We start from the raw sequence: 14237 nt of genomic DNA, 5'->3' as shown, positions 1-14237 counted from the left end.
CTCGGCGGAATTTGAACCCAGAACGTAACGGCAGACGAAATACGGCTACGCATTTCGCCCGGCGTGCTAACGAGTCTGCCAGCTCGTCACCTTAATCTTTAAAATAGTTAGTCTTTATAATAATGAAAAATTTAGTTTAAAAAAAAACACTTTGACATACTGTTTTCCATGTTTTGTTTTGAATTTTTTTTATTACTCTTTTTACTCTTTTTTTTACTTGTTTCAGTCATTTGACTGTGGCCATGCTGGAGCACCGCCTTTAGTCGAGCAACTCGACCCCGGGACTTATTCTTTTGTAAGCCCAGTACTTATCCTATCGGTCTCTTTTGCCGAACCGCTAAGTGACGGGGACGTAAACACACCAGCATCGGTTGTCAAGCGATGCTAGGGAGACAAACACAGACACACAAACACATACACACACACACACATATATATATATATATACATATATACGACAGGCTTCTTTCAGTTTCCGTCTACCAAATCCACTCACAAGGCATTGGTCGGCCCGGGGCTATAGCAGAAGACACTTGCCCAAGATGCCACGCAGTGGGACCGAACCCGGAACCATGTGGTTGGTTAGCAAGCTACTCCTGCGCCTAATTAATCATGGATTATCTTGTAGCTTTGAGATTTTACAGCCACTCCTGCGCCTAATTAATCATGGATTATCTTGTAGCTTTGAGATTTTAACGACGTGATTCTTTATTTTTAGAATGACATTGTAGGGTAGGTGTGAGATGGTTTAAGCCTTTAGCACTCATATTTCTTTGTCAAATGTAATGCTTATTTATTCTCATTGTTTTGAATTAATCATGGATTATCTCATAGCTTTGACATTTCAACAATGTGATTGTTTTTTGTTTTTTTATTAGAGTGACATAGCAGGGTAGGTGTGAGAGACTGCACCTGTATAGTTCTGAACATGAAGCAGGTAGAATACTTAGGCCGGGTAGTTAGTTAGTTAGTTAGTTAGTTAGTCAATTTGGCTCAAAGGCAAATAGCAAGGCCATGTAGGGGGACATGGAGTTAAGTACAGGGTGGTGTTCATGTAAAGAGTTCAGGCCACTTGAGGTCAAGGGAGGCTTTGAACAAAGCGGTCGTCGGCATCTTCACCATCTCGTCTGGCAGCTTGTTCCACGGATCCGCAACCCGGGTATGGATGGTTCAAATGCTAAAGTGTTTAAGTTTTGCTCAGGTGTTTTTTTTTTTTCCAATCATGATTAACGAGATAATGTCTGTTTAAGAAAGACAAACAACGGTTACCAGATCTTTCTTCCAGGTGTTGCGAATTTGAAGACGTCTGTGAATTACAAAACAGTCTACAAGGAATGGTTTCTTACACATCTTTTTCTTTAGAATGCATTTGTTTACCAACTTCAAGTTTGTGATTCAAAAATAAGGATTCCTCACACATGTTAGAAAAAAAGGATTTCTCTTAAACAAAACCAAATTTGCAGATTACAAAATGAAAATGAAAATTCAAGTGAAAAAAACTTAAATTCACAATAAATGATCCATGCTGGATCTTTTCACTTTGACCGGCAGATTTAAAAAATGATTTTTTGTAACTTTTCAGCGGTGGTGCCCCAGCATGGCCGCGGCCTTTGGGCTAAAACACTTTTAAACTTCGTATAGTGGTAGAATGTGTCATATAAAACATCTTTTTCTCTTGGCTTTATTGAGAAAATTCTGTAGTTTGTAAAGTGAAAAGATCCTAAAAGCTTGCCGACATGTGCATGTTGATGGACCAAAAGCTCAGACTTGCAAGAGAATTCTTTCTCAGATTTTACATTTGGAAGGTTTCTCTCTAGTATGAAGTCGTTTATGTGTCTTTAAATTACCATTTGTGGAAAAAAGCTTCCCACATGTGATCAACGTTGGATCTAATTAAAAAATGTGATTTCGCAATAAATATCAATCTATTTCAACCACACCAGGTAAGATATGATACACATTGAACACTAATACAAAAGAAGCCGCTTATTACAATCGCAGATCATGTCATTTAGTTTTAAAAATGGTTACTGTAATCAAATCCTGCAGGTTTCCAAACTTATTCGTTTCACAGATGCTTTTTTTCCAAACAGCCTCCAGTGCTTATAATTAGAATTTAATTAAAAGTTGGGGATCTTTTCAGTTTGAATGGCAGTTTTTTAAAATAATTTTTTGTGACTAAACACTTTTAAACTTCGTATAGTGGTAGAATGTGTCACATAAAACGTCTTTTTCTCTTGGCTTTATTGAGAAAATTCTGTAGTTTGTAAAGTGAAAAGATCCTAAAAGCTTGCCGACATGTACATGTTGATAGACCAAAAGCTTAGACTTGCAAGAGAATTCTTTCTCAGATTTTACATTTGGAAGGTTTCTCTCTAGTATGAAGTCGTTTATGTGTCTTTAGATTACCATTTGTGGAAAAAAGCTTCCCACATGTGATCAACGTTGGATCTAATTAAAAAGGGTGATTTCGCAATAAATATCGATCTATTTCAACCACACCAGGTAAGATATGATACACATTGAACACTAATACAAAAGAAGCCGCTTATTACAATCGCAGATCATGTCATTTAGTCTTAAAAATGGTTACTGTAATCAAATCCTGCAGGTTTCCAAACTTATTCGTTTCACAGATGCTTTTTTTCCAAACAGCCTCCAGTGTTTATAATTAGAATTTAATTAAAAGTTGGAGATCTTTTCAGTTTGAATGGCAGATTTAAAAAATAATTTTTTGTGACTAAACACTTTTAAACTTCGTATAGTGGTAGAATGTGTCACATAAAACGTCTTTTTCTCTTGGCTTTATTGAGAAAATTCTGTAGTTTGTAAGGTGAAAAGATCCTAAATTCTTACCGACATTTACATGTTGATGGACCAAAAGCTCAGACTTGCAAGAGAATTTTTTCTCAGATTTTACATTTGGAAGGTTTCTCTCTAGTATGAAGTCGTTTATGTGTCTTTAAATTACCATTTGTGGAAAAAAACTTTCCACATGTGTCACACCCGAATGGCTTTTCTCCTGTGTGTGAACGTTTGTGTTTTGTTAAGTAACCGTTAGTAATAAAAGACTTTCCACAAGTTTCACAACGATACGGTTTCTCTCCCGTGTGGATAAGTTTGTGAACTACAAGATGAGATTTCTGCATGAACGCCTTTCCACAAGTGTCACAGTCGAATGGTTTTTCCCCTGCGTGCATTTTCTGATGAACTACAAAACGAGAATTATCAGTAAAAACTTTGCCACATTGTTCGCAGTGGAACACTTTTCCGCCGTTGTGTATTTGCTTGTGGGTTTTTAACTGGGTGCTGGTGAGGAACGATTTACCACAGAGCTGGCAATGGAAGGTTTTTTCCCCCGTGTGGGTCCTCTTATGAACGATAACGCAAGAATTAACGGAAAAGGATTTTCCGCAAATCTCACAATGATAGGGTTTTTCTCCGGTGTGGACCCTCACGTGTCTTGTCAATTTATTATTCGAGATAAAAGCTTTTCCACAGATTTCACAGCTGAACGGTTTCTCGCCCGTGTGAATCCGTTTGTGGACGACAAGATGAGAATTACTAGAGAAGGATTTTCCGCAGATTCCGCAGTGGAATGGCTTTTCTCTGGCATGAATCCTGGTGTGAACTACAAGGCTGAACTTACCCGAGAACGACTTTCCGCATAATTCACAACGGAATGGTTTTTCCCCCGTATGAGTTCGTTTATGAAGAACAAGGCAAGAACTCGCAGAAAAGGACTTGCCACAGATCTGACAATGATAAGGCCTTTCTCCCGTGTGGACCCTCGTATGCCTCGTCAGCTTATTGTTCGACACGAAAGATTTTCCGCAGATATCACAGAGGAAGGGTTTCTCTCCGGTATGGATGGATTTATGAACGACAAGGTGAGAATTCTGAGTGAAAGCTTTTCCGCACAAATCACATCGGAAACGTTTTTCTTCCGCATGGATTCTAGAATGAACGACGAGGCTAAATTTACCTGAGAACGATTTGCCACAGGTGTCGCAACGGTAAGGTTTTTCCCCTGTGTGAGTTCGTTTATGAAGAACAAGGCAAGAACTAAGAGAGAAATATTTACCACAGATTTCGCATTGATGGCTTTTTTCCCTCGTATGTATCCGTTTGTGCCTGGTTAATTTATTAAAAGACACAAAAGATTTTCCGCAGATATCACAATGAAATGGTTTGTCTCCAGTTCTTCTCTGTGTTGTCAATTTACTGTTAAAGACAAAATATTTACCATACACTCCGTAGTTGTGGGGTGTCTTTCTATGATGTGTTTCTTTGTGGGTGAAAACTTCGTGTTCGGACGAGAACGTTTTCCGACAGATCTCACAGTAATGTTCAGGAATATTTCTCTGGATCGATCTTTGATCAGGAACTGTTGTTTCATTCAATAAAGGTTTCTCATCTCTGTCTGTCTCAGTAACCGAGTCTATATCGTTAAAAACAGTTATGTTAAAAGTGTCCAAACATTTAACGTCTTCCATAGTAATTCTTAAAAGGCTGAGAAATGTCTGTTTATAAATAATGTATGATAGTTCAGCTTCTTACCGTAAATATCACGAGTTTTTTTATTTATGTATGTAGAAAATATGCGATTTAGACATGGTATTTTCTTACCTGTAGACTGCTTGAGGTCGACTATGTTCTATACAGGTATTATACACATCCTTTTTCCGAGGAATCTAATGCTCTTAGCATAGTTTTTCCGTGGGGCTGGCCAGATTGGAGCAATCTCAAGATTAATCAGCCGAAATTGCGAGGATGATCCGGTTCTTGACTGAAGATTAAAGGCTTCGAATGACCCGTTCGTGTTTTTTGTATCTTCTATTTGGATGTTTTGCGTTCTTGTCCCATTTTGTATTTTTTTTAATATATATTATACAGTTGCAGATAAAGACTTTTACATCTATATTACGAAACATCGTTATACCTAATGGAATATTATACGAATATATGTGTTAACAAATAGAAAGCCCGTGTAGATATCTGATAGCAGACGTTCAGGTGGAATCGGTAAATCTAACGGGGTAAAATGAGACAAGATGTGGCTGTGTGGGACAGAAACCGGAAAAGAAAATATACAGGTGCTTCGTTAATTACGTTTCGTTTAATTATGTTCAGGTGCGTGTATGGGGTCGTAATAAATCGGGATTATTTCAAAAGGTTTGATATGAACTAATGTCGAATCCTAATGTAAAAATCCCACGCCCTTCTCTGTACAAACCCGAATATCTGCAGCGGAATCTTCATGGGACTCAGAAAGCCAAGGTTCTCTCTCTCTCTGCCTGTCCTGACTAGCAGACGTTGATGGTTTTGTTTGCATCGTCGGATTTAATTCAAATTTTCTACGATGGTGTATTTTGCATGCTAATGACGAAAATCATTTTCATTTCTCTTCGTAATTGATAATTAAAAAGTTAGAGACGTTTTAAAGTTTGGAATTTTAGCCAATCAGAAGCCTCCGCTAGCGATAAACCGGAAACCGGGATTACCATGTGTAGACGACAAGAAAATGAATTTTTTTTCTTTCTTAATTAAAAAGAAATTTAATGAAAGAAAAATTAAAAACATTAAGAAAACAAAAAAAATATTTAAATACAATGAAAATGTTATATAATTATTAAATATGGAAGGGGAAAAAATAATGATAAGTTCTTAAATGGACGAAAGAATGTTTTTTTTTTGTTATGGGGTGGAATTAAAAATAGTAAAAATTAATCAGAAAAGTTGTAGTATTTGTTTTTAAATAAAAGTTTCTACAAATATCTTTCAGATGGAGAAGATTACGATTATAGACAGATATATATATATATATATAGATAGATATATAGATAGATAGATAGATAGATAGATAGATAGATAGATAGACGGATATGTATGTATGTATGTATGTATGTATGTATGTATGTATGTATGTATGTATGTATGTATGTATGTGTGTGTGTATGTATGTATGTATGTATGTATGTATGTATGTATGTATGTATGTATGTGGTATGTATGTATGTAGTATGTATGTATGTATGTATGTGGTATGTATGTATGTAGTATGTATGTATGTATGTATGTATGTATGTATGTATGTGTGTGTGTATGTATGTATGTATGTATGTATGTGTGTATGTATGTATGCATGTATGTATATATGTATGTACGTATATACGTATAGCCTGTATAATTATATTTCTTTAATACTTCAAAAACAAATTGAATATCAACTCATAAGATCTTTACAATTTTCCTTTCGACCAGTACCGAAACGTGGTTATATATTGTCTCATTTTCTACGAAGCTACGAAGCTACTTAAATAATTTAACTAATTGTTGCTGAGAAATTAAAACCTTAATTATGATAATAATCTACTTTTTGGAGCATAAACTTATTCTTTTCGTCCTTTCGGCATCGCCAATCCATTTTTATATGTTTCCCAATATTGTTGCTATCACTTTCTTACATGTCTTTTAACACAGAGGTCACCAACGCGATCATATGTTTGTAACCCCAGGATCTCTCTGTAGGACACCTTCGCTATCCACAGGTATCTATCATATTCACCGTGTTATTCCCTTGCCTTTATGTGGTCATTCAATATACTAGAAATAACAGCCAATTTTTTCTTTAAAGCCACTTCTTCGTCCCGGACAAAAAATACGGGAATAATTTCTCATTACGGAGGGTCTTTTGTGGATTAATAAGGGGCTGGGTAAGTTGTCATGACTAAATGAAGATGGTTTAGCATTTTTATATCTTCCCATTGCTGTCTGGTTTGGAAGTTCGCTTCGCAACCATGTGGTTCCGTGTTCAATACCTATTTCTTTACTACCCACAAGGGGCTACACACAGAGGGGACAAACAAGGACAGACAAAGGGATTAAGTCGATTACATCGACCCCAGTGCGTAACTGGTACTTATTTAATCGACCCCGAAAGGATGGAAGGCAAAGTCGACCTCGACGGAATTTGAACTCACAACGTAACGCAGACGAAATACCACTAAGCATTTCGCCCGGCGCGCTAACGTTTCTGCCAGCTCGCCGCCTGTGTTCAATACCGCTGCTCGTCACCTTGGGTACCGGGCCGACAATGCCACATGTTGGTCTGTCGTCTCCCTGACTATTTGTCTGTCTGTCTGTCTATCTATTTCTTTCTTTAAGCGGCGAGCTGGCAGAAACGTTAGCACACCGGGCGAAATGCGTAGCCATATTTCGTCTGCCGTTACGTTCTGGGTTCAAATTCCGCCAAGGTCGATTAAATAAGTACCAGTTACGCACTGGGGTCGATGTAATCGACTTAATACCCATGTCTGTCCTTGTTTGTCCCCTTTGTGTTTAGCCCCTTGTGGGTAGTAAAGAAATATATTTCTTTCTTTAGGTGCATCTGTGTATACGCCTTTGTTTTCGTCCGTCTGCACACCGCTTGGCAACAGACAGGTGATGGTTTGTTTACCTCCTCGTAACTTTACGTACCAGACTTTAAAACAGCTCGTACTGCTGTAGAATTGTCCGACCCAAGTCTTCGAGAACGATGGTCGCAGTTCAATGCCTGAAACAATTCCAAGGATAAAAGAACGCCGTTGCGAAGGAAGAACAGGCAGGACTTCCACTCACAGCTTTTGCAAAACTCCACCAAAGTTACAACCGATTATAAGGTGGGTACTATTTAAGAAGAGTGGTCCCGGTGCGCGCACTCGCGTACTCCAGCAACCGCGCTAGCTAGTCGTGACTAGTCGATCCTACAACGACTACCTAGCAAAGTAAATCAAACACAAAATAAATAATTTTTTTTAAACAAAGTAAATTAAACACAAAAACACAAAGTAAGGATCGACTAGTCACGACTAGCTAGCGCGTATGCGTGAGTACGCGAGTGCGCGCACCGGGACAACTCTTCTTAAAAAGTACCTATAAGGTGTACTTTCGACCAGGACCTCTTCGTTAATTTGATCTAATTTCTACATGGAGAGCGTGTAATACTCTTTGTTATACTCTTTTACTTGTTTCAGGCATTTGACTGCGGCCATGCTGGTGCACCGCCTTTAGTCGAGCAAATCGACCCCAGGACTTATTCTTTGTGAGCCTAGTACTTATTCTATCGGTCTCTTTTGCCGAACCGCTAAGTGACGGGGACGTAAACACACCAGCATCGGTTGTCAAGCGATGTTGAGGGGACAAACACAGACTCACAAATACACACACACACATACATACATGCATACATATATAAGCCTTGTGAGTGGATTTAGTAGATGGAAAAGGAAAGAAGCCCGTCGTATATATGTATGTGTATATATACACATGTGACCGCGTGTGTACCGTTGGCGATTTTTTTCCTCTGTCTTCCCTTCTCTGGATCTTTCCTTCCCCTATGTTTCCGACGAGGAGCTCCGCTCGAAACGTTAAACCCTCCTTCTTTCCTGAGCGTCCAATATTTGTTCCACGTCCTTGCGTTGTTGTGTTTTCTTGTTTGGATTAACTTTATATATATATATATATATATATATATATATATATATATACACACACACACACATATATACGACGGGCTTCTTTCCTTTTCCATCTACCAAATCCACTCACAAGGCTTTGGTCAGCCCGAGGCTATAGTAGAAGAAACTTGCCCAAGATGCCACACAGTGGGACTGAACCCAGAACCGTGTGGTTGGTAAGCAAGCTACTTACCACACAGCCACTCATGAATAATCTTAATGAATTAGGTTTATTATATTTTGATTCTTTTTCTTTTTTATTCCAGATTACTTATCTTTGACGCAGTATGACGGTTGTGGACCTTCTGGGATCCCTGACCACAAATCCTTATTTTGGTGCCGGATTTGGGCTGGTAGGTGTCGGAACCGGAATGGCAGCACTGCGGAAATTAAGTCAGTATGGTTTGATCCTGCTGCGAAGAAACTACCTGATCAGCTTGGAGGTTCCGAGCTCAGACAAGAGCTACCGCTGGCTGTTGCACTGGATCTCCAACCGAGCGTACAAGCGCACGCAGCATCTTAGCGTTCACACCAAGTACCATCAGTCAGACACGGGCCGTGTCTTCACGTACTTTGACTTTGTGCCGAGCCCCGGTGACCACTTTTTCAGGCATAAAGGCAACTGGTTCAAAGTGGAGCGAAACCGCGAGAAAACGATGGGGGACATCACGACGGGGGTACCCTTCGAGACCGTCTCGTTGACGGCCGTCGGGCAAAACAAGCAATTGTTTATTGACATTCTCGATGAGGCGCGAGCAATTGCACTCAAAGAGCAGGAGGGCAGAACGGTCATGTACACACCGATGGGTGCCGAATGGCGACAGCTGGGGTACCCAAAGCGCAAACGTCCCTTGCACTCTGTCATTCTTGATCATGGCATTTCAGAAGGAATATTTAAAGACATCAACGAATTCATTTCCAGCGTCAAGTGGTATACAGACAGAGGTATCCCCTATCGCAGGGGTTACTTGCTTCACGGACCCCCAGGTTGTGGGAAAAGCAGTTACATTGTAGCCCTGGCAGGTAAGGAAACATTTTTGAAAAATAATTAACTCTTTGGCTTTCAGATTAATTTATCAAATGTAATCAAATTAATCGCGTAGTATCTTGTAGCTTTAGTATTTTGAAGATGTGATTGTTTATTTTTTAGAATGACATTGTAGGGTAGGTGTGAGAGACTGAATCTGGCCAGTTCCAATATAAAACTGGTTGAATATTTGGGCTGGATTTGGCCAGTTTGAATGCTAAAAGGGGAATGAGAAATTGGTTGTGAGGTTATGATTATAGCAAAACTCTCTCTCTCCCCACACTTTCTTTCCTCTCTTCTCTCCCTTTTTCTCATCCCTTTCCTCCCTCTCTTCTCTCTTTCTTACCTCTGTCTCTCTCCATTCTTTCTTCTCTCTTTCCTCTCTTTTTCTCTTCTCTCACTTTCTTCTCATTCTCTCCTCTTTCTTTTTCCACTCTCTCTTTTCTCCTCCCCCTTTCCCTCCTCGCTCTCTCCGCTCATCTCCCTTACCTCTCTCTTTCTCATTCTCTTCTTTCCTCTCTCTCTCTTATTTTCTTTTCTCTCTTCTCTCTCTCTCCATTCTCTTTTTCTATTCTCTTTCTTTCCCCACTCTCTCTTCTTCTCCTCCCTTTCCTCCTCTCGTTCTCTCTCTTCCTCTCTTCTCTTTTTCTCTCCTCTCACTTTCCTCTCCTATCTTTCTCTCCTCCCTCCTCTTTTTCCCCTCTCATTCTCTCTCTTTCTCTCCTCTCTACAGTAAAAAAAACCTATTTCTCTCCCTCTCTTCATACTCCAACATCTCATCACCTGGCATAATGCTACCCCCACTCAGCACTACTCTCTCTCTCTCTCCCTGCCCCGCCTCAGTTGAGTGGGGGGTGGTGGTGCTTGTCTTCTGACTCACTCGCTGACCTTGCTGGCACTGAATAAATCAGCATAAAAGGAACTGTAAAATGGTTGGCATTAGAAAGAGCATCCAGCCATAGAAACCATTCCAGAGCAGACAGTGGAGCTTGGTGCAATCCTCTGGCTTGCCAGCTCCTGTCAAACCATTGAAGCTTGGCGTAGTTTTCTGGTTTGCCAGCATGGAAGGAGGACTTTAAATGAAGGTCATATTCTCATCTCAGTGGCCTCTGACCTCTCCACACACACGGCTTGCAATTAACCATTTTGTTTATTGACTTGATTTGGGTTTTTTTTTTACCTTTGAACAGGTGAGCTGGATTATCACATTTGTGTGATGAACCTCAGCGAACGCAGCCTCACGGATGACCGAGTGTCTCACCTGCTAACCACAGCACCCGAACAGAGCATCATCCTCCTCGAGGACATTGATGCTGCTTTTGTCAGCCGGGATCTTTCTGTTGAAAGTAAGTACTCTCCCTCTTCATCTATGTCTTCATCTCCACTCCTTCCTTTTCTCCCTCCACTTCCTCTCTTCTTCCCCTTCTCCCTCTTCTCCCTCCACTTTTCCCTCTTCCTCTTCTGCTTCTTCTCCCTCTTCCTCTTCTTCAACCTTCCTTTTCCTCATCCCCTTCTTCCTCTTCACCTTCTATTACAATAAAGATCCCAGTTGATCCGATCAACAGAACAGCCTGCTAGTGAAATTAACATGCAAGTTGCTGAGTACTCCACAGACACATGCACCCCTAACATAGTTCCCAGACAGATTCAGCATGACACAGAATGTGACAAGGCTGGCCCCCTTTGAATTACAGGTACAACTCATTTTTACCAGCTGAGGAGACTGGGGCAACATGAAATAAAGTGTCTTGCTCAAGGACAGAATGCATCACCAGGATTCGAACTCATGACCTTACAATCATGAACCAATCACCCTAACCACCAAGCCATCACTCCTTCACTTCTTCCCCCCCTCCAACCCATTTTATGCTTTCTTTCCCCAGATCCTGCTGCTTACCAAGGGTTTGGCCGTTTGACCCTCAGTGGTTTACTCAATGCCCTGGACGGAGTCGCTTCCGCAGAAGGACGCATCGTTTTCATGACGACTAATTATTTAAACAGGTAAGTTTTTAATGACTTTTACTCCTTCGTTCGTTAATTTATTCTTTCACTCGTTTCGGTCATTTGAGTGCAGGAATATGTTGAACTAGCTGAAAAGTCACCTGATAGGGCAGCTTTTAAGCTAGCTCCTGTGGAGGGCCCTTCATTGGGTTTTGGGCCCAACAACGACACTTCCTGCTTTGAATACATTATATATATATATGTATATTCTTTTCTTTTTATTCTTTCATTTGTTTCAGTCATTTGACTACGGCCATGCTGGAGCACTGCCTTTAGTCAAGCAAATCGACCCCAGGACTTAAGATTTTGTTGTGAAAAATATGTGCAGGCGTAGCTGTGTGGTAGGAACCTTGCTTAGCAACCATGTGGTTCCAGGTTCAGTCCCACTGTGTGGCACCTTGGTCAAGTGTCTTCTACTATAGCCTAGGGCTCACCATAGCCTTGTGAGTGGATTTGGTAGACGGAAACTGAAAGAAGCCTGTCGTATATATATATGTATGTATGTCTTTGTGTCCCCTAACAATCACACGACAACAGACGTTGGTGTGTTTACATTCATGTTACTTAGCGGTTCAGCAAAGAGTCCAATAAAATAAATTCTGGAGTTGCTCCAGCATGGCTGTAGTAAAATGACTGAAACAAGTAACAGAATAACAAAATGATTAATTTTAAGTATATAATTTATTTATTTATTTATTTTATCTAGTTTCAGCTCACGAGCTGTGGCCATGCTGGGGCACTGTCATTTGGAATTGTTTTTAAACTTCAAATTGCTCTGGGCACCCAGCAAAGTAAAACAGGAATTAAAGGGGTCCACAGGAATAAAAAATAGATGAGAACCCCTAATTTTCACGCATCATTGTCCTCTCTCTTTTTCTGCTTATTTTTTTTCTTTTTTTTTGCAGACTTGACTCTGCACTGATCCGACCTGGTCGAGTGGATATCAAAGAGAAGATCGACTTTGCCTCAAAGCACCAAATAAAGACCATGTTTCTGCGCTTCTATCCGGAGGAACTCGAGAGCATGGCAGAACAGTTCGCCGACCAGCTTTTAGCCGAGAGCCAGGAAATCAGTGCTGCCCAACTCCAGGGTTACTTTCTCATGTACAAATCAGACTCAAAATCTGCTCTTGACAATGTACAGCAGCTACCGAAATTTTAATTTTGAAAACATTATTTAAAACTTCCAAGTGTTTGTGCCAAGCTCTGATGTCAGTTTTGGCATGGTTCCTATAGCCGGGTGCTTTTCCTAACACCAAACCACCTTACAGTGTGTACTGGGTGCCCTTATTGCACCACTGGTGACTTTGACCATTATCATCATCATTATATTAATGTCCATTTTTCCATGCTTGTATGGGACAGTTTTTTTTTTCAATACTTGGATGTGTTACCTGTTACTGTCACCTGTTTCCAAGCAAGGTAACATTTCCTTATTTCCTCATTAGCTAGAAATGATTTTTCACAGAAGAATGGAAAGAAATGACACTGCTTATATGACAGTGACACTTCTTTACAGCTATCAAGACCAGGTGACACAAACACTAACACACACACACACATACTATGTATGTGTTTGTGTGTATGCATATATATATATATAATAATATTAGGGAGTAAATCCAAACTTACAGGGAAAAATTAGATTTAGGATTAAATCTAATTTTACAGTATAAATATGTATTTATATATATTTTGTATATTATATTAATTAATTTATTTCTATGTTCTGGTTTATGTTTTTCACTGTTTGATTTGCCTAATAGTGGTTTTATCTCTAATTTAATATAATATATATATATATATATATAGACTCCAATGCCAGATCAGATTGGAGCCTGGTGCAGCCATCTGGTTCACCAGTCCTCAGTCAAATCGTCCAACCCATACTAGCATGGAAAGTGGACGTTAAACGACGACAATGGTGATATATATATATATGTGTGTGTATGCAAGCTTGCATATATGTATATATATATATATGTGTGTGTGTATGCATATATACACATCGAAACAGAGGCAGCTGAAGAAGGGGAATATTCCTTGCATTGTTTGTCTTGTACTCTGTTTTTTCATTGTTAAAAAAAAGTCCGTTTCCTTGTTTGGTTTTGTTTTCGTTTCTCATTGTGTTCCACGTTTATTTGTGGTGTCCTGTACCCATATATACATGTATATATACATGTAGGTATGTACATATATGTATGTATGTATGCATATGTTTTATTTATTAATTGTTATTATATATATATGTGGTATCGAGAGTTACACAAATGCCAGAACTGGGCGCCACTGCATAGTGCCAAGGACTCCAAATTTGCCATCAAGATGTAGGACAAGATACTGCGATAGCCTGGGCTTCAGAGGCCCACAGCTCTTCAATATCCTCCCGAAGAACCTGAGGGACCTGCATGGTGTAGATGTGGATGTCTTTAAAATAAAACTGGACCTCTTCCTGTCAGGTATCCCAGATGAACCAACTTCACGGCAGGAGGTGCAGATGAGGGCAGCTGCATCGAACTCTCATGCACCAAATGCCAATTGCTAAAATGCATTCGTGAAGTAAAATCATGTAGCAACACCAAATGGCGGTGCCCCAGCATGGCCACAGCTCGTGAGCTGAAACAAGATAAAGATATATATATATATATATATACACACACACACACATATATATATATATATACATACATATTTTATATATATATATATATA

At 39.6% G+C, this 14237-nt stretch overlaps 2 protein-coding genes across 3 annotated transcripts; one reads left to right on the top strand and one right to left on the bottom strand.

The window, feature by feature from the left end:
• Window positions 1-2297: 2297 nt before the first annotated feature.
• Window positions 2298-4810, bottom strand: LOC115231426 (zinc finger protein OZF-like). Its single transcript, XM_029801445.2, has 2 exons — window positions 2957-4810; window positions 2298-2394 (listed from the first exon to the last, which is right to left on the bottom strand). The coding sequence occupies exons 1-2, from the start codon at window positions 4494-4496 to the stop codon at window positions 2348-2350; spliced, it is 1587 nt and encodes a 528-aa protein (XP_029657305.1). The 5' UTR covers window positions 4497-4810; the 3' UTR covers window positions 2298-2347.
• Window positions 4811-6253: 1443 nt separating this feature from the next.
• LOC115231427 (mitochondrial chaperone BCS1) lies at window positions 6254-13129 on the top strand. Of its 2 annotated transcripts, XM_036500079.1 has the most exons (6): window positions 6254-6551; window positions 7385-7661; window positions 8765-9521; window positions 10716-10871; window positions 11409-11526; window positions 12432-13129. In XM_036500079.1, the coding sequence occupies exons 3-6, from the start codon at window positions 8786-8788 to the stop codon at window positions 12685-12687; spliced, it is 1266 nt and encodes a 421-aa protein (XP_036355972.1). In that variant the 5' UTR covers window positions 6254-6551; window positions 7385-7661; window positions 8765-8785; the 3' UTR covers window positions 12688-13129. The 2 variants fall into 2 exon arrangements, with proteins under 2 accessions (XP_036355972.1, XP_029657307.1); XM_029801447.2 differs by lacking the exon at window positions 7385-7661 and having other exon boundaries at window positions 6255-6551; window positions 12432-13128.
• The last annotated feature ends 1108 nt before the right edge of the window (window positions 13130-14237 follow it).

This window comes from Octopus sinensis, unplaced genomic scaffold, assembly GCF_006345805.1.
Source record: "Octopus sinensis unplaced genomic scaffold, ASM634580v1 Contig18470, whole genome shotgun sequence".
Lineage (NCBI taxonomy): Eukaryota > Metazoa > Mollusca > Cephalopoda > Octopoda > Octopodidae > Octopus > Octopus sinensis.
The sequence above is the reverse complement of the archived record's forward strand: the minus strand, read 5'-3'. Positions and strand labels throughout refer to the sequence as shown.